Here is a 21,283-nt window from a genome sequence, read left to right as displayed (position 1 = left end):
GGTAGCTTGTGCGTAGCTTATATTTTTGTTCGTGTGTGAGCTTTGTCAGTTTCTGCCTCTTGTTGGTTGTGGCAGAGGAACTTTTCTTTCTGGTACTTTTGCGCACCCTCTGTAATTTCCGGTGTATGCTTTCCCACAGTTTGCACATTTTGGTGGTGTGTTTTGTCGTTCTGGTACTCACTGCTCAGGTGATCTTCGCCGCACCTGACGAACATCGAGCAAAAGTGACAAGCCTTTAGACGATGGTTGAAGCCTTGCCAAATATAGCATTGCATTATTTCTTGCCGGTTTTTTATTTCATATTTAACGTATATCTTCATGTAGGAAATATTTGTTATTTCTTTTATTTTTTTGTCATCTGCTTTAACCGTGACGAAGAACAATGGCATATAAACCCCCCTTGTTTACAGGTAGAAATCCACTTGCTGTTTCTCTGTACTGTAGACTTTGGGGCCATTTGTGTCCGATCTTAAATACAAAACTTTAAGACCTTATAGTTTCATAGCAGTTGGCGTCATACAGTTTTACCCGAATATATTCACTAGTGCTAACTAGAGGCAATCACTAAATTATTCAAAGTGGAGCCATACAAAAGAATGAATAATCAAGAACATCATATTTATAATATAATTTTTTTTTTGGCTTAGACTTTTAGTCATTCAGCCAGACTCAAGATATAATATAATGAAAACTAAGAATTCTACTTACGATTTATAAACGCTCGGATCAGAAGCATACTGCAAAAATTCTGCTATTCTATCAGTTAAAATTCGAATCCACTGTCTTCTGTAAGAGTGATTCTCCATCAGCTCACCAAACTTCTTATAACTAAACCGTCCTTTGTCATCCAAAAACACTTTAAAAGACTTTTCTGCACCAAGAGCGGCTATGGTGCTCTTTCCCATTTCGGAATGAATAAAGTGATCAAACAAAACGTGCAGTTTTTCTAAGAATGGAGGCATTAACGAAGCGTGTCCTGCGTGACTTTTTTCTCTGCTCCTCGCTTCAGGTCCTACAAATGCGTTCATAGTCTGGAGAATTGTTGGAAGGAGAGATAAAAAGTTGCTTCCGCCTTTCTTTCCATCTTTTTGGCCAGACTGTCCAAGAAAACTACCCGCTAATGATAATATGTCGTTTAGGTTAAAGTCAGGTTCGGCTTTAGGGTCTCCTTTTCGTACTTTTTTAGTACCTGTAAAAAAAATAAGTTAAATTAATTAAGCAAAAATAATTATATTTTTTACTATTTAGAAAAAGTCATGCAGATATATTTAATACGTAATTAAACTATAAGTAATAAGCTTAAAGAAGAAATAGAAAACGTTACAATAAAAACATAATAAAATTTCTGGATATCTAAAGGGCTAAACATGGAAGAGCAGACATAAGTAAACTAACAAACACAAAGCTGTAAAGTAAGAAAATATGAGCATTAAAATAATCAAATGATATAAATAGAATAAAAACATTGATTTAAAGCCATTAAAGAAAAAACCATCTTTATTCCATTTGCATGCTTATAAGTTTCTTATACACATTACCTACTGATTTCTTCTTAGGTTTCTCATTGTCTTCAGAATCAAAAAAGTTAAGCATCGATCCAAGATCCAACTTTTGTCCATCTCCGCCTCCTTGATTTAAAAGAGACCCCAAACCATTTAATATAGCTGCAGCACCATCTCCACCTTGAGCTCGACCTTGACCTTGCTCGTTCGCTTGGCCAAGTAGCGATCCTAGCCCTTGTAGAAGAGCTGAAGCACCATCTCCACCTTGGCCTTGTTCGTTCGCTTGGCCAAGTAGCGATCCGAGTCCTTGCAAAATAGCTGTAGCACCATCTCCACCTTGACCACGACCTTGGCCTTGTTCGTTGGTTTGACCGAGTAGCGATCCTAGTCCTTGTAGAAGAGCTCCAGCACCGCCTCCCTTGTTACCTTGACCTTGAGCTGTGTTATAAGTAATTTATGTTTTCAAATAGAATAGTTAATTTGGTTAGAGACTTAAACTTAGTAGGAATAATTTAAGTCAAATTTTGAGTTTTGTTAAAGTTCTTCGCTATCGATATTGTTGGTTGAAAAATTGTGACTCGTAGATAACTGAATATAAAAAAAACGATATACACGTATAAAACAGACGAAGAAATAATTTATTGCCGAAGACATATTGCATAAAGTATCTGCATCCTAATAAGATAAAGGTTGAAGTCGTCGGCCGTTAACTGTAAAACATATCCTGGCGCAGATGTGGAAGCGACTTCGTTTTAAAGCACCCAAAAGAAGACCCCTAAGAACAATCATGTCTCTAAATCCATCAAAAATCAATGACTTCCAAGAAAACCTAGAAGAAGCTCTTTGTTTAGACCAAATAGATAGTGACCCTAAGAACAATTGAAGGGTCAGGGGGAAAAACAATGAGGGTCAAAATTATATTAATTTTCAATTGTGGATGGCAACCTGTAGCTTAGTTCCAATAGTAAACGACTGTGGCATTGGTTTTGGGAATAATGCTGAGAGTCAAGAGATATTAACACTGTTAAATTAATAAAACAAGCAAGAGGAAAAAATGATGAGCGTCAGTTGCCGCAGAGGACAGATCGATGGTAGTCAGTTTACAGCTGTTATTCAACAGTATTGTTGGCTCTTGCCATTAGTCACGTTTCGTTGCGTTGTGCGTTCACTTGTGTGTTTTAAGGTTAAATGTGCTTTATTATTTGTTACTATTTGAGTATTGTTTACTTGATATTAGTTTGTTTACTCTAAATTATGTAGTTGGTAGCAGAAACGGACCAAGTGCCGAAAAAGAAGCCAAAGTTAGGTGGACTTTCCGAAGTGAAGAAGAAAATATTGAAACAAAGTCATAAGGTAGGCCCGAACTATCGTTGTTCTAGGTTAAAGTACTTCGATGCCATAAAACCGTGTTCTAGGCAGCTTCTTCTTCTTAGAGTGCCATATCCCTACGGAACGTCGGCGACTCCCATGCTTATAATATTTTTATACTGATCTCGGTCTTGCGCTACGTGTAATTCCTCAACCAAGAGAGTTTCTTTCGTCCTATCCATTTCTTTCCTTCGATTTTACCGTTGAGAATTAGCCGAAGGAACTCATATCTTGGTCCTCTGATTATATGTCCAAGATATTCTAGTTTACGCCTCTTAATAATATTTAATAGAGTTCGTTGATGTCCCATTCTTCGAAGAACTTCTTCGTTTCTAGTTCTGCTAGTCCATGGAATTTTTAGTATCCTTCGATACAACCACATCTCAAACGCCTCGATTTTATTCATGATATGAGATAGAGGATTATAACGAACAGAACTTGTATTTAGGTAAAAAAACAAAGAGGTTAAATCTTTGTAAATGGGTATATTATGGGTATATAAATGGGTAAATATACCCATTTACAAAGATTTAACCTCTTTTTTTGTGATACGTGGTATACAGTCAGCTGCAGGAATTATTTTCCTTGTGGATTTTATATTTAGGTTGTCTAATAACAACATCATTGGTGAAACAGCGCAGACCTAGAAATGATAATCAAGATTCCCATACATATTTTTATTCTTATAAAATAAGGTATTTAGTAGACAGAAATCTTATGGAAGTCCCTGTTTGCTACAAGGCATTCATGTCGATACATGGTACCACACCACTTGAGTGCAAACATTACAGTCAATGCTGACAAATAAAGGTTGCATTGTAGAAGATGAAGAAGGTAAACATAGTAATAGGCCACATGAACTTTCAGAGGAAACTCTTTCTAAGGTTCATATACATATAAAATCTCTAAAACGTCGTCGTTATCACTAAAGTCGGCATGACTCAAAAAACATTTATTTGCCAGAAACTCTGGATATAAAAAAACTTCATAGGCTATACAATGAACCTTATCCAAATAATAAAGTTTCCTATGATTCATACCGCAATATATTTAACAGTAAATATAATTAGGTTTCGGCTATCCACGTACTGATACGTGCAATACATGTGATCAGTTCAAGGCTCGAGATCAAGATCTGCAAAAACAAATTGGTGATGGGCCTAATGAGAAGATATTAAAAAAGGAACAGGATGATTTAAAAAATATTAATACTTTACAAAATCTACATTTAAGAAAAGTAGAATCTTTTTACGCAACAAAACGTTCAGTTAGGAAAGCTTCTCAAAAATCTGTAGAAATGAAAGGCATTTGCATGGATTTTCAGAAAAACCTTTCTATACCCAACATATAATCCAGTAAAATAAGGCAAAAAAGGGGGCAAACCTCGGAATGAAAGATAATAAGCTGAAAATTTGCATACGTCTTTATTTTGATGGTATAAAACTTACCTCAAAAGTCTCATATAATCACGTGTCCGCGACTTAAGATATTAAAGGTCAAAGGTCACGAAAATGAGTTTTCTGCAAATATCTCGTTTCCCTTACACTTTATGACATTTAAGGTGGTAAGAAAAATTGTAGAATGGAAAATTCTCTTCAATTTTTGTCTTAAGTACTTTTATGTACCTTCAACATTTCTTAAGATAGAGCGCAAAAAGTGGGAGACCGCTTACCTGTGTATACGGTAACGCGAAGTCAGCCAGTACGATTCAATAAATAATAAGTTATATAGTTAATTATTCACTTAAAATACTATTATTATCATTAAATTTTTATTATTTATTATTTAATAAACTATATTTATAGATATTAATTATAAAATATATATTTTTTATATAATATTTATTTTATTTACGAACTCCGTTTTGATGAAACAATGAATGTGCCTATCAGCCAAGAACAATTTTTATCGAACACATCTAATAAAAAAATCTTTATAGACATGCTTATCTACAAATTAAAAGCTGTTAATATCACTACAAAACAAGCCAGAGATGATGCTGATGTTCTCATTGTAGAAACAGCTATTGCAGAGTCTGAACATGTAGGAAAAACTTCCGTAATTGTAGGAGAAGATATTGATTTGATAGTTATATTGATAGGACGAGCTCAATCACATCAACAAGAAATTTTTTTTTAATTGGTAAGGGCAATGCGAAGACAAAATTATATTCATCGAAAAGTTTTGATAAATACCCTCATTCTAAGAAACACATCTTATTTTTACACGCGTTTAGTGGATGTGATACGACTTCTGCGATTTATAGGAAAGGTAAAATATCGTTTATTAAAATGTTCGAAAAAAATCACCATTTGCATCAGTCACCTCAACTATTTCAACAAAAATACTGCTCTGTACAATAATTATTTGAAAATGGAGTACGTACTTTCTTAGCAGCGTATAATGCTCTAACATCAGAAGACGATATAGACTCTTTTCGATACACCCAGTTCATCAAATCAACAAGACTCATCAAACCAGTGCAGTTATCAAGTCTTCCACCTTCAACTGCAACAGCTCGTCAGCATATCATTCGTGTCTACTATCAGACCCAAATTTGGTTGGGAAATGATTTAGAACCCCAAGAATTCGGCTGGGTAATGCAAAATAAATTTCTGGAACCAATAACAACATTATTACCGCCAGCACCACAAGAACTGCTGAATACAATATTTTGCAATTGCAAGACAGGTTGTGGTTCTAATTGCGGATGCTGGAAATCAGGATTGCAATGTACTTTAATTTGTGGGCAGTGTAATGGACAATCATGTCTAAACGCTTCATCAACTTCAGATGATTTCAATGAAGAAAGTGAATATGCCCCTGATATTCTTGAATATTTTTATTCTGATACTTTCATAAACGAGAATGATGATGATGAATCCTATATTGAGCAGTCAGAGGAAGAAGAAGAAGAGGAATAAGAAGACGATAAAGAAAAAAATTAATACAAAAATATTAACCATACATAATAAAAGAATATATATTATATTTGTAACTTTAATAAATCGATTATTGGATTAATAAATAAATATATAATTTAAAAAAATAATAAATATGATTTTTTCAGTATTTAATTAAATATAAAAATGATTATTGTTGAATTCTGCACTTGATCTTAATTTATCGTATATACAGCTGTTAAAAATATCATTAAAGTTCATTTGAAATATTTCATTTAATATATTGTATGTTTGTTAAAAATAAAATAAATATTATATAAAAAATATATATTTTATAATTAATATCTATAAATATGGTTTATTAAATAATAAATAATAAAAATTTAAAGATAATAATAGTATTTTAAGTGAATAATTAACTATATAACTTATTATTTATTGAATCCTACTGGCTGACTTCGCGTTACCGTATACACTGGTAAGCGGTCCCCCACTCTTTGCGCTCTATCTTAAGAAGGGTTGAAGGTACATAAAAGTACTTGAGACAAACATTGAAGAGAATTTTCCATTCTACAATTTTTCTTACCACCTTAAATGTCATAAAGTGTAAGGGAAACGAGATATTTGCAGAAAACTCATTTTCGTGACCTTTGACCTTTAATATCTTAAGTCGCGGACACGTGATTATATGAGACTTTTGAGGTAAGTTTTATACCATCAAAATAAAGACGTATGCAAATTTTCAGCTTATTATCTTTCATTCCGAGGTTGCATCCTTATTTTACCGGACTAATATCAACAAATGATGTGTACTATTTATAGGCGGCAGTTATTATCGTATTACATTTCAACATTCATGTTCTGGCCACACAGGAAAGTTTTTTTTATACATACGATCAAACTACTGGACATAAAGGTTCTGACGAAGTTTCTTCAATATTTTATCACTTCATTTTCAACTTTCTTAAGCCAGAGGTGCGTCAGTTGACAGTGTTTTGTGACTCTTGTGCAGGCCAAAACCAAAACTTTACATTGTTCAGACTGGCTTATTTTATTGTACACGTATGTGGTCGACTGACCAGTTTGCATATGATATTTCCTATACGTGGCCACTTGTACATGGAATGTGACCGCAATATGGGATTGATTAATCAAAAGTCTTACTGCGAGGTGCCTGATGCAAGGATAAAGCCATACCCATTCACCGTGTTCAAGTGTGACCAATTCATTTTTTTTTAAGTTGGACTTCATTTTTCCAAATTTTGAACTTTAAGCAGAAGTGTCCATTTCCTTCACGACCAATCAGGGAGCTTAAAGTAAATGTTACCAAAAATGGTAAGTTTTCGAGATACTTTCAATGGATCCTTTGTAAGAATTCCTCTCGTTAATCAAAATAAAAGTAATGCTTTATCGCGAAGATCTAAAAAGAAGAAGAAGGATAATCGAGGCTGCAAAAGACTGTGAGGCAGAGGTTTCCACTGGCCGTAAGGCGTGGAGATCCGATAATACGTGGACTGTGATTCAACGCAGAAAAGAACATAAAACTAGATACTGAACAAACGATGAATACAGAGCATTAACGAAAGAAATCAGAAAACAGTGCCGCAAAGCCAAAGCTGATTAAATCTTAAATATGCAGAGAGATAGAGGAACATGGCTGTCAAAATGAACCGAGGCATTTATTTCAGATGGTAAGGTAGAAGGTAATCTAAAGACCGATACTGACGAAATATTGGAAACATGGCGAAACTACTGTGGCGAGCTATATAAACATAATGAGGTACCAGCAGAAAATCAGTGGCCCTCTGACTACCCTAGAGAACCTACTGTCTTACTCGCGAAAGGTGTTAAACAAAGATGCGTGTTGTCACTTGACTTTTTCAATATTTATAGTGAATATGTCACGAGAATGGCTTTAGATGGATGGTCCGGTGGAGTAGCAGCAGCTGATAGGAAAATCTCCAATTTAAGATTTGCTGATGACACTACACTTATAGCAGCAAATGAGCAAGAAATGTTTAATCTTCTGCGAAGAGTTGAGTACGAAAGAAATTAAGTTGGTCTGAAAATCAACAAAGCTAAGACAAAAATATTGGTGGTGGACAGGTTTCACACTATTCAACTAACTAACATGTTACAGGAATACCAGGTAGTGGACAGTTTTGTCTATCTCGGATCAAGTATAACTACTGATAGTAACTGTGAAGCAGAAGTTCGGAGACGTATTGGTATTGCAAAAAACGCAATGAGTCGCCTAACTAAAGTTTGGAAAGACAGATCTATCTCTTAAAATATCAAGGTAAGACTGGTGAATGCCCTTGTATTCTCGCATTTCTATACGGGGCAGAGACTTGGATTCTTCGCGGACGTGAACGCCAAAAATCGATGCCTTTGAGATGTGGTGTTGAAAAAGAATGCTGCGCATACCTTGGACAGCTCATAGGACAAACGTTTCCATTCTAAACCAACTCGAGATTAAAAAAAAGCTGTCCACAATATGTTGGCAACGTATTATGCAATTTTTCGGTCACGTGGTTTGCAGAGGTGACGATAGTTTGGAGAAATTATTTGTTTCTGGAAACGTGCTGGGAAGAAGATCAAGAGGACGACGGTCCTACCAAATTAAGAATTCAGCTGGTAACTCATTCAGCGAAGCTCTCAGAGCAGCTGAAGACAGACACCAATGGAGAAAAATGGTTAGGAATATTGGAAGAAATCACGATACTCAGTAATGGTGAAATTACAAGAGAGGGGGATTACTTACCTAAATGGTACTTCTCTCTCTAATACATTGATTTCCCTATATCTGTAGTGACACAAACGTTGTATCTTAAAAATTTGACGTGATACACAAAACTTGCGGTTATTTTTATATTTAGAGCCCAAAAGTTACTTAAAAATAGTCCTGGATCTAGTTCTGGAGCCCATACCAATGTGACAACATTATTTTCAGCCAGTTTATCTTGGATGTATTCGTATTTGATATAACATCAGCATATAAATGTAGAAAGGGGAGTTAGAAATGTTTGACGCATTATATTTTGTTCAACTCAACATCAGTCCAAGTTATTTGCAACATTCTTTGATAAAACATATTTCAAATGCTTTAGTCTATTCAGGCTCAAATGTCTTAAGTCTAATGCAGCTAAAGGTTTTAAAGGAAACAAGAAAATAGTATTCTAAATAAATAAAAAATTGTCGCTGGTGCAAGTCAAACTAAATATACAAACCATAGAATGGCTTAAGATTGACAATTTTACAAAACAAAAGGTTAAACATTTTTTTTTTCGATCTAATATGAGGGCTTCAAATACCAACCTAAAAGGGATCCTATGGCTCCTAAGCTCTTTAGCAGATCGGTGGAACCGTCTTGATTTTCTTTACCTTTACCGCCATCTTTAAGTCCGTCTAACGCACCTACAAGGCTTGCAATGCTACCAAGGCTTTCTAAGACGTTTGGACTATCCGAATCTAGAAAAAGATATAAAGATATTGACCATAAAGTTGATCTTCTACTGAAGAGACAAGATAATTTCTACAAACAGCCAGCAGAAAAAACCACCAACAGCAATAGAGGTACTCTACAACTTCTTGGTGACATAATATTTACAGAATGGCACGAAAAACCACCGACAACTAAAAGACTTACTAGCACCAGCTACAAAAATACATACATTTGCTATTTAAGAGACAGAACACAATAAGCTTGAACAAACTTACAAAACTAAGAACTAAAACATATTTTTTCTCTGCGTAGATTCTAGATCATTGTTATTTGTTAGTGTTAATTAGTAACCTACTACATAAAGGTTTTTTTATATTTATTTATAAAAAATATCTTACACCAAAACAAAATTAAAATCGATAAACCATATATCATAAAATATTTCTCCTAAAATAGCTTTCTGAATAGACTTTTACAATTGTAGCATTCTAGAATCATATTTAACAAAAATTTCTACACTTTCATTACAATGATCTTTGTCAGCTCGTTGCTTTGGCATTCCTTGCAAATATTGCAACCATTTTTAAACTCAGTTTTCTATTATTTGATGTACAATTGTATTAACTTGTTATCGTACCGTTTGTTGGTTGCTCTTTCATCTCTTGCATTGATGGGGTTCCTCTCTCTGTTGTCTGTTTGATTTAAGTATTATTTCTTCCTGATTAGACGTATTTACTTCCTCTTAAAGCTTTTGATTAAAAAATTCAGAAATCTTTTTTATAATATAGTCTTTTGTTCTGTCAGTTTGCCTGACTTTCTGTCTTAGCACATTCTTTGTTCTGTCAGTTTGCCTGACTTTCTGTCTTAGCACATTCTTGTTTTAGGTTTAATTTTTTTTTTAGTTTCTGTAGCTCTCAAAGTTTTTTTTTCATAAATTTCCTCTTTTTTCTTCCACATATTTCCTTGTCCATCCTTCTTAACTCTCTTTATTCTTCTTCTATTCACTTTTCGATCTCTTTGCTGCATTTTTTCATATGCGTCGATTTTTTTCTTTGTTATATTTTGGCACCATTCCTTTTAGGAGAAGCGCTTAATCGAACGAAATAAACAATAAACGTTTAAGCATAACGAATGTAAAAATAGTTGACGTAAAACCCAAAATAGCTCCTTAACGCTGCTTGTTCCTTTCTTACCTTTATTTTGATCCCCACTCTTTGTTAACGTGTTTAGAAGAGTTCCAATTTTTGCAAGATTACTAATACCTTTTAAAAGATTCGGAGTTCCGGAATCTAAAAAACATGTTAAACTATTCTAATGTAAATTGCATTAACCCTTAAATACCTTTTGGTGACTTATAACGAACGATCAAATAAACTGCATATAAAGTACGTGTCTTACAGAAAAATATAGGCAGGTGCTGAGTGCAGTGCTATATTGCATTTTTATTTCATTGGTATTATTTGACCAAATTCTGTTGAACATAATATTGATAGAAACGCCATAAGTAGTACTATGGTTTGTTTTTTAACCAGGAGGTGTAAACTAGAAAGACAGATTCACACTCAAGAAAGTTACTAGAAAAGTCACCAAACACATCTTCTCTTTTGGTTAATTATCTCAGCCTTGCGATAATCCAGTAATCAGTATCAGACAACCTCATGCGTCGATTCTAACCTAACTGTGTTTGTTTATATTTGAATAATAATTTCTTCCAATTCACTTCCAATATATAATTTTTTGTTTTCCTAATTACAATAAAAAAAATCATCATCATCAATGGCGCTACAACTCTTTGTTAGTCTTTGCCGCGTTTATTATTGCCTTCCATGTTTGTCGGTCCTGTGCCAGTAATTCCCATTGTCGCACTCCCATTTTCTCTAGATCTTCTTTGACTGCATCTTTTCACCTTTTTCTAGGCCGCCCTACAGACCTTCTTCCCTCTGGTCTTTCCCAGAACACATTATTTATAATAAAAAATAATTATTTATTTACAATAAAAAAATGTTGGATTGTTATGAAGAAGTTGAAGAATTTTTAGAGTTTATTTATCACATTGTAGAAGAAAATCGTCCGGAACGTATACGAAAGCAATATATTCGTGATAAAATTATATCTAAAATCCAATGGAATTTTACAATATTTCATCAGCGCATTAACTTAAACAACAAATATTGTATGCTACTTCCTTCTTAGAGTGCCGTCTCCCCACGGAGGTTGACAATCATAATGGCTGCTATTTTTATTTTTGAACTTGTTGCTCTAAACAAATCAATCGATCTGCATTGATATCGATCACGTAGATTCTTCAACCATGAGTTCTACCTCCGACCAACAGATCTTCCTTGAATCTTTCCCTGTATTATGAATCTCAAAATTTCATATTTTGGTCCCATCATCACGTGGCCTAGATATTCCAGTTTTCTGGTTACCGGTATACTATGCTAATTTATAGGAATATAACCAGCTTTAATTCTTTCATCGCATGTTGCAAGGATAGAAGGTCAACCGCCAATATTTTTAGGGCATCTTACTGTTCCAGTTTGCTTATATTCCTTAATTGCTGCCCATGTTGCTGCCTGTTTTATTTTTGCTACCAATACTGTAATTTTCATTCCAGGATTATCAATTTTTATTTGCGTGTACATGTTTATAATGCATTGTTTTTCATTTGATCATAAATGGCCCTAATCTATTCGGCGTTTTTTAGGTAGAGAAGAATAATTACTACTAGTACTTGGCATTAAATCCATATTGTTATCCTAATAATACTAATACGTCGCTAAATAGTTCTGAAAAGAACTGTTTTTTATATAAATCCCAACGAAAAATCTAAAAATTAAAGGAATAACGCAGAAATACAAAAAATCGTCGATATAAATTTTAAAATTTTATAAATGTCATTAGTGTCAAAATATCATAATTTAGTGGAGTAAACTTGTCTGTGGTTGGACCAATTACAAACAAACATTACGGGGCGGTAAATTTGAATTACTCCTCCTGGTTAAAAAACAAACCATAGTACTAGTATGTATAATTTTAAGCAAAATGAAGTAGAATGTAAAAAATATATACAATTATAGCACCAAATTTCTTTTATTTTGGATAGTTTTAGCGTAGTAGAAACTATTTTTAAAGGTTAATTAGTTAGTAGGTAATGAAAAACAATGTCGTTATAAAAAGTGATGATGCAAGGACTAAAAACAAAAACAATATTAAATGTAATAACATTGTAACAGAAATTAGTTGAACACAATAAAAATAAATGTCAATTAAAATAATATGTACAAATTATTATATGACTAAATATGTCCTTAACTCTAATTATATCCTTTTTGTTTTGTTCTTCTGTATAAAAATAAATATACCAACTATAAAATCAAACCCTTTACAAGTCTGTGGTCAATATTTCGACCACTGCACTAAATAATACTTATGAGCTGGTAATTCACATGAAAATTTACCGAAGTGCAAATTCAGTGTTGGTAAATGAACTGTACCCAAAATGAACACTACAGAACAAAATCCGGCAACGTGGCAGCAATGTGGTCGATATGCCAACGACAACCCGTCATATTCCTTAAGTTACCGTTGAACGTGATCACAGATTTTTGCCGTTTATAAAAGTTAGAAAAATAATTTACAAAGGGTTTATACATCAAACTCAAGGTAACACATCACAGTATTATAATCTTTTATTATCTATTCAGCTTCTATTGGCGCTAAGATAATATATCTTGATTTACTGAACATAACCTCAAAGTAGCACATGTTGATTTACAATTGTTATATTGAAATGTATTTTTGCTCTTGTTTATTTTAAATATATACAATTATATATTTTTTTTACGTCAAACTGACTTACTTGATTAATATTTCTAAGAATTAAATTGCTGTGCGGTAGTTTAAGCCATTAAAATTTTTAAATAATCACCACGAGCAGAATACCAGATGAATGGAGGAGAGTGATCATGGTGATGTTCTTCAAAAAAGGAGATAAGAAAGACCCCAATAATTATCGAGCAATAAATCTATTAAATACAACACTCAAATTGACAACAAGATTAATAGAGACAAAAATAAACGAACGAATATCTCTGCAAGAGGAACAGCAAGGATTTCGGACAGGAAGATCATGCACGGATGCAGTTTTTGTAATAAGACAAATAAAAGAAAAGTCGCTGCAATACAACAAACCAGCATGTGTCTGATAGATTTGAAGAAAGCGTTTGATAGAGTGAGAATTCGGGACGCGATACATTTATTATATGAAAAGGGAATATCACTGGATTTAGTAAAAACCATTGAGAATATAAAAGATAACATAGCTATGGTAAGATGTAAAGGAAAACTGTCGCAACCTATCAAATATGAAACTGGCATTAGACAAGGAGATTCGCTGAGCCCAGTAATATTTAATCTGATAATGGATGAAATCATAAAAAAAGTTAAAAAAAGAAGAGGATATAGAATGGGAGAAAAGGAAATAAGGATAATATGCTAAACCGACGACGCCATAATAACAGCCGAAAATGAAGATGACCTACAAAGATTAATTAAAGAATTCGAAGATACGGCGCTCATATACAACATGGAGATCTCAACAGAGAAAACTAAAGCGATAGTGATATCAGCGGAACCGAGAAGATGTAAACTAGTCGTAAATAACAAAATAATAGAACAAGTGATGGAAACTGAATACTTGGGAATAAAACTGTCAAGCTACGGAAAAGTGGAAGAAAAAGTACAAAAACAAGTGAACATGGCAAACAGAGCAGCAGGATGTCTCAACAACAAAATCTGGAGAAACAAATACCTCACAACGGAAACGAAAACCAGGATATATAAATCAACAATAAGACCGATAATGACGTACACAGCGGAAACAAGAGCAGATACGGCGAAAACACAAAGACTACTGAAAACAACAGAAATGAAAGTCTTACGAAAAATAACAAACCAAACTCTAAGAGACAGAGTAAGAAGTGAAGAAATACGAGAGAGATGTAGTATAGAGGAAATAAACGCGTGAACCAAAAGGAGAAAAGGGGAATGGAATCAACACATCGAAAGAATGACAGAAAATAGAATAGTACGAATAGCAACAGACACATCGCCAAATGGAAGAAGACCATTGGGACGACCGAGGAAAACATGGTCAGACAACGTCAATTAAGGCTAAAAACCGAAGTGAAACAGGCATTTTGCCTATTTATAAAGTAGGAAAAGAAGAAGAAGAAAAATTTTTGTATAATTGTATACAACAATTATACCTATCTCTTGCAGTAAAATGGAGACAGGAATATACTCGAAAATTTACAAAATATGCCTCAGGATGATTTATTTGATTGAATATATGGTATTCCATATCAACAAGCCATAAGTTCAGATTTTGAGGCTGATTCTGTAGCAGAAGATAATCTTCCTATTTCCAACCGAACGTCGGTTGCATCCAACGCGACTATTACTTTATTATCTAATGATGACTAGGTTGAATTTCTTGATATTGATTCAAATGACTCCATGGATAATACAGCTTTCCACCCTCGGGTAAGAACAAATCGAATTTTTAACGACGTCTATACTTCCTCAGGCGAAGACGAAATAGAAGAAAACCAAGAGAACCAACACAGTAAGGTGCGATGAAACATTAATGGAGAAAAATGGCTTCTGATGCGCAAAAATATTCGAATACGCCATTTACCAGATCATTTGACCTAGCAAAACTCACCATTCGACGTGTTTTCTTTGTTCCTGAGCAAAGATATCGTAGCTAATATAATTACACGGTCAAATCTTTATGCTCAACAAAATCATAATAATCTCGACCTAACTGAGGAAGAACTGAAAGCATCTCCAGGGGTTCTTATAATTATGGGATTTCATAAACTACGGAGTTTGAGAAATTGTTGGTCAACAAATATTAACATGTACGTGCCAAAAGTTTCGCAAATTTTTACGCAAAAGCGATTCTTAGAAATTCTTCGTTTTCTCCATCTAAACAATAACGAAAATATGGAAAAGAAATCAAAATAACCTCAATTTTGCCGCAATTTTGCCAAACTGGTAAAAGTAAGGCATTTGATAACACAACTGCTGCAACATTTTCAAAAGAAATTTTTTATAGAAAGTAGAAATGTTGCGGTAGATGAAAGTATGGTTGCTATCAAGAGGAAAGTTCTCTCAAACAATATATGCCGAAAAAACCTATAGACGCTTCAAAGTCTGAGTCGTTGCATGCTCCGAAACTGGATATGTGCACAAATTTAGCATATATGAAGGCAAATCTTAATCACAACATGCTGAATATGGTTTAAGGGCTAAAACGGTATTAGACGTTACCCAGTCTCTTAAAGGTGGAAACTACTGCATTTATTTCGATGTTTTCTCGAGTTTTCCTCTTCTTAAGAAAATATTAACCTATGTATCTACCGTGGACCTTTTAGAATATATCGTAAAGGCTTTCCAACACTAATGAGAAAGGACAAATCATAGAAAATGGGCAAATACGATTATTACATATCCAATGATAATCCACTTGAGATTACTTTAGTTTTGAGAAGAAAAGTCAATGGTGAACAAGAAAGTGTCAAGTATAAAAAAAGCCATAAGTGATTACAACCGCTTTATGGGTGGAGTCGATTTATTTAATCAACGTCACGCTTCTTATCCAATTTCATGGAAATCCCGAAGATGGTATATGAAGATTATTTACTATTTGATTAATGCAGTAGTGGTAAAATCATATATAACTTATAAGACTACAATGAAGATAGGGTCCATTAAATCGAAACCAATGAGGCATCTGTATTTTAAAAGTGTATTGGCCAACGAGCTCATAGGTGATTTCCATAACAGAAAGAAGCTAGGACTTAAGCTAACAATAGGATCAAATAAACTGAAGAAATTGGGAGCAACACATAATGTTATTAGCGTTGAAAACACAGTGAGTCTAAGCGATGCAGAAAAAGGATCATCGAGACGTTGTGAACTATGTTCAACGATAGCGAAGCAAAAACGTTCAAATATTAAATGCTCAGATTGCCCGGTTGGATTATGTACTCAACATTTTCCAATATTTTATAATAAAAATGTTTAATAAATGTGTTTTTTTCTATGGTCGATTATGGAATGAAGGTGCAATAATGGACCATTCGTTAATTATAATCTGCAAAGAATTTGTTTATATTACCAAAAAATAATTCTGCCCTATAAAGGGTTAAAAACTATACTCCAAAATCTTTAGATCAAGTAGCAAAAGAACGTGGAGTAACGGTGTTGCAATTACCATCTTATCATTGCAAGTATAACACCATTGGACTAATTTGGGCTCAGATAAAGGGATAAATCGCGAGAAGTAATAATACAGGAACAGAAGCTATTAAATATCAGTTTTATTAGATAATTCCCAAATAGCTATGAGATGTCACAGACGAGGAAGAAAAAATCTGGAAAAACCATATGATAATAAAATAAACACTAGAGACAACTATATAAGTGATTTGAAAAATGACGAATGTAGTGACAATGAAAATGCTGAAGCATAGTAATAACGGTTAAAGAACAAAAACTTTTTACATTCTTCTTTGCTAATGACCAAATAGTGACCACGGAAGATGAAGACGATCTTAGCTATATGATAAATATATTAAAAGAAGAATATAAAACAACGGGCCTTAAAATAAATATGGTGAAATTTGAATATATATTAGTGGGCAATGACGAAACACCCGATTTAGAAGTAGAAAATGAAAATATCAAGGGTGTGAAAACTAGACTCAGCTATTGCCAACGCCTATATAATTCATATGAAAAGAAGATGAAAGAGGAGATCTGGAGCACATAGAACTTACGTCACAAGAAATACATCCATATATTACAAAAGAAGAAATATTACATGCATTAAAAACAATGAAGAAAAAGCCTTGGACCTGATATGCTTTCTATAGAAATCCTAAAAATTTTAGATGAGAAGCACATTGATGTTTTAGTGACTCGGTTGAACCAAATTTATAGTTCAGGCCTATTACGCAAAGAGTGGTTAACGTCGATTTTTATTTGTCTCCCCAAAATGAAAAACGCAAGAGAATGCAGCGATTACCGCATCATTAGCTTGATGTCGCATGTGCTAAAGGTACTACTAAAAGTTATCCATAACCGGATATATCACAAAGTGGAGATAGACGTTAATTATACACAATTTGGTTTTCGCAAATGCCTAGGAAAGCGTGAAGATCTTTTTTCACTTAATATGGTGATAAAAAGATGCCTGGACGTAAATCAAGATATATACGCATGTTTCATTGACTATAATAAAGCATTCAATAAAGTACGACATGAACAATTAATGAATGTGCTGAAATCAAAGAAAATTGACTACAACCACCTCTGGGTCATATCAAATTTGTACTATAAACAGCGAGCAAAAGTACGTGTTAACGAACAGCTGTCAGAAGAAATTGAAATTAGACGTGGAGTGAGACAGGGATGCGTATTGTCGCCAATTCTTTTTAATGCCTACTCCGAAGAGATCCTAAAAGAAGCTCTTGAGGGTGAAACAGCTGGAATAAAAGTAAATGGATATCCCATTAACAACATTACATATACGGACGACACTGTGATCTTAGCCGAAAATATTGAAGATCTTCAGAGACTGGTGACCAGAATAGCGGAGTATTAAATAGAGTACGGTCTCACAATGAAAAGAAGAAAAACTATAAAGAAATAACGAGAATCTTCTAATAAACGGAACCAACGTCGAACAAGTGGGCAAATATGCATATCTGGGAACAATGAATAACTATGTACAAGGGATTTAAAATTGGAACTAAGAGTTAGGTTGGCGAGGTGCTATGTTTTTTCGACTTTGTTTTATGGAATGGAATCTTGGACCTTGAATGCAACATCAATGAAAAAACTGGAATCATTCGAGCTGTGGGTGTATAGAAGAATTCTGAAAATATCGTGGACACAACACGTCACAAACAAAGAGGTTCTGGGAAGGATGAATAAAGAAATAGAAATTTTAAATACAATTAAAACAAGAAAATTGGAATATCTCGGACATATTACACGTGGAGAGAAATACACCTTGCTCCAGCTGATTGGGCAGGGAAAGGTCCAAGGAAAGAGAAGCATAAGGAGGCGTAGAATGTCATGGCTGCGCAACCTGAGAAAGTGGTACGGATGTACATCAAATGAACTGTTCAGAGCAGCCGTCTCAAAAGTCCGAATAGCTGTGATGATTGCCGACCTACGTCGCGGAGATGGCACTTGAAGAAAAATATAATTTATTAAAAATTAACTAACAATAATTTGTTTATGGCATCTTTTAAAGAAGAGTTGGTTTGTCAAGTGGTAGATTTCTCTAGAGCAGTGATGGCGAACCTATGTATGACACGCGCGTCAGTGCTGACGGGCGAACTTACTTTTGGTGACACTCATTTTCAAATATAACAAATTTTAATATTCAAATATATTTATTATAGAAATAAAAGATCTAGCAGACACATTTCAGGGCCAAAAAAGTCACTAATTTTATATTGTTTTCTTGTTTTTCTTCAATGATCACTGTTCTAGACTAACTATTCCAGAGCAGCAGATGCCACGTGCTCGTGAAGTTCACCATCTAGAGGAACGACCAAAACAATACGTGAAGTATGTCACGCAAAAAATTCAGCAGAGAATGGTAGAAAGTTTGCACGTACTTAAACTCCCTGTTCTCATTTCAGATGCATTCAGTGCAATAAATTTTATTGTATTACGTGCTCTTGCGAGATTCACGCAAGTAATTTATATACGTTTATACACATTTATTTCTTAATTAGAAATATGATTTGCTAATTTTAAAGGAAATTTACTGATTAGTTTCAACCTATTGAATAATATATTGTTTTAGTGATAGAAACCAGTAAAAATGGAAGCTAACAATATAAAAGAGTTCACCATGTCACTATCTACAGGAAAAAATAATCAATATAAAGAACAATAATTTTTTTAGATACTGTATGCAAATAGACCACTCTAATAATTTGTTTTTCCAATTCAAAAACAAAAACTTCATTTTATTAAATAAACTCTTAAACGCAGAAATGGTTCAGATAAGACATAAAAAATATAATTTTACCTGACTTCTTCCCTCCTTGTTTGTCCCCCGTCAGCATAGAACCCAATCCCTCTAAAATCTCTCCACCACCTTCTTTCCCTATCTCTGACATGATAGTCCCCAACAGATCACTTCCTCCGTTGTCCATGATGTTCTTCATTAAACCTCCAATGTTTACTTGATTTTGTTCCCTTTTTATATCCGAGGCAGCTTCTTTATACAAATTTGGCTCGTCTACATCTATTTCGTTATTATGTACATCTTGTAGCGATTGGCTGAAAAGACTGACGATGACTAGAAGAATTAGTGTGTTGCTGGCCATTTTGACACCTGAAATAAATTTAGTAAAATTTAAAAATTATAATTTTTGATTTATCTATTACTGCAAAATTGCAAACTGCAATTGCAACTGCAAAAATACTGCTTTAGAAATTTTTCCGTCTATGTAACTTGTAACCTGTAGCTGGTCAGTAGACCTTTAACACAGCTTCGATTAACTCTATACATAAAAGTTTTCATCATTGGATTTCGATATTGAAGACTTATCTTAGTGAAGTGTTTTTGGTGTATTTTCTATGTAAACGATGTAACTTTTTATATGTATTAACGTAAAAAAATTAATAAAACATTATTATAACAAGCATTTCTTATTTTGAAATATCAGATTAAGCGCCAAATATGTCTTTTAATCCGATATTCGGATCTTAACTCATGCATATCTTAAAAAATCATTAACGAATTAAGCGACATTTGATCGAATAACTTTAACTTTAACATTAATCTATAAAATATGAAATATGTCATTACTATATTTTAGAAATAGCACCAAAAACAAAATTAAAATCTTTAAACCCATTTATCTCAAAACTACAGGGCGCTTAATCCGCTATTACATAATGCGGTCCAATTCACATAGGTACGTATTTAATTTTGAATTACACAATAATTTAATCTCGTTTTTTATTATATACTACAATTTTTTCTGTTTGTTGTTTGATCCAGATGTCTGTTTATGTTTTAAACTTGTGTACAGTACAACTAGTGCGAAGTGGCTGGTCATTTGCGTGTAAGTATAAAAAAAGTTTCGGGGGGGGGGGGGTAACATCGATAAAAACCACTGTGGAAGGAAACTTAATATAATATTAGCAGAAATTAAAGCTACTATAAAAAAAAAGTTTTGCCGATTAAATTGCCTAATATATCTTACGTGTATTGAAAAATATGGGATGGATCTGGAAGTCATACATTATTTTTCCAACGCATATGCGTAACACTAAAATGTTTGTTTTGGTGTTTCGATTTCCACTTTGAAAACCGTTCTCAAAATATAAAATTACCGAATATTCGAAGAGAACATCTAGCAGAAGCATGTGAAGAACAAAACCTATCCCCAAGCCTAACAAAAACAAAAGCGCAGTAAATGTGCATTGGGAATCCAGCAGGAAACTTAAGTATAGATAAAGACAATATAGCTTGTACGAAGTACATATCATCATCATCATCACTGGCTCGACAACCCTTTTTGGTCTTGGCCTGTTCCAGGATTCTTCTCCATTCTGATCTGTTTCGTGCTTTTTTTCTCCAGTTTTTTATTTTTAAGGTTGTTATATCATTTTCTATTTGTTCTAAGTATCTCAGCTTCGGTTTTCCTCTTGTTCTTTTTCCTACTGCCATCTGTTTGAATATTTTGTTTAGTATTTCGTCTTCTTCGATTCTTTCTACGTGTCCTATCCAACGCAGCCGTCCTATTTTAATGAAAGTTATAATATCCGGATGCTGGTATATTTTGTATAGTTCAGAGTTGTATCTTCTTCGCCATATTCCGTTTTCTTTTGTGCCCTTATATATGTGTCGCAAGATTTTTCTTTCGAAGGTGGCTAACAACGTTTCCTTTCTTTTAGTGAGGGTCCAGGTTTCTGAGCCGTATGTGAGTACCGGTCTTATTAGGGTTTTATATATTTGG

At 33.7% G+C, this 21,283-nt stretch overlaps 1 protein-coding gene across 3 annotated transcripts in view; it reads right to left on the bottom strand.

The window, feature by feature from the left end:
* LOC140449579 (uncharacterized) overlaps positions 1–21,283 on the bottom strand; it is a 52,330-nt gene that overhangs the window by 14,519 nt on the left and 16,528 nt on the right. Inside the window, exons 2-6 of one of the 3 annotated variants that reach the window (XM_072542792.1) lie at positions 19,342–19,650; positions 10,412–10,507; positions 9,092–9,244; positions 1,539–1,940; positions 709–1,189 (exon numbers count right to left, since the gene is read on the bottom strand). In XM_072542792.1, the coding sequence (XP_072398893.1) occupies positions 709–1,189; positions 1,539–1,940; positions 9,092–9,244; positions 10,412–10,507; positions 19,342–19,642 (1,433 nt within the window). In that variant the 5' untranslated portion in view covers positions 19,643–19,650. The remainder of the gene's footprint in view (positions 1–708; positions 1,190–1,538; positions 1,941–9,091; positions 9,245–10,411; positions 10,508–19,341; positions 19,651–21,283) is intronic. The other 2 variants (XM_072542794.1, XM_072542793.1) reach the window with 2 other exon arrangements.

This window comes from Diabrotica undecimpunctata, chromosome 9 (assembly GCF_040954645.1).
Source record: "Diabrotica undecimpunctata isolate CICGRU chromosome 9, icDiaUnde3, whole genome shotgun sequence".
Lineage (NCBI taxonomy): Eukaryota > Metazoa > Arthropoda > Insecta > Coleoptera > Chrysomelidae > Diabrotica > Diabrotica undecimpunctata.
Note: the sequence above shows the minus strand (reverse complement) of the source record. Positions and strands in the feature narration are given on the sequence as shown.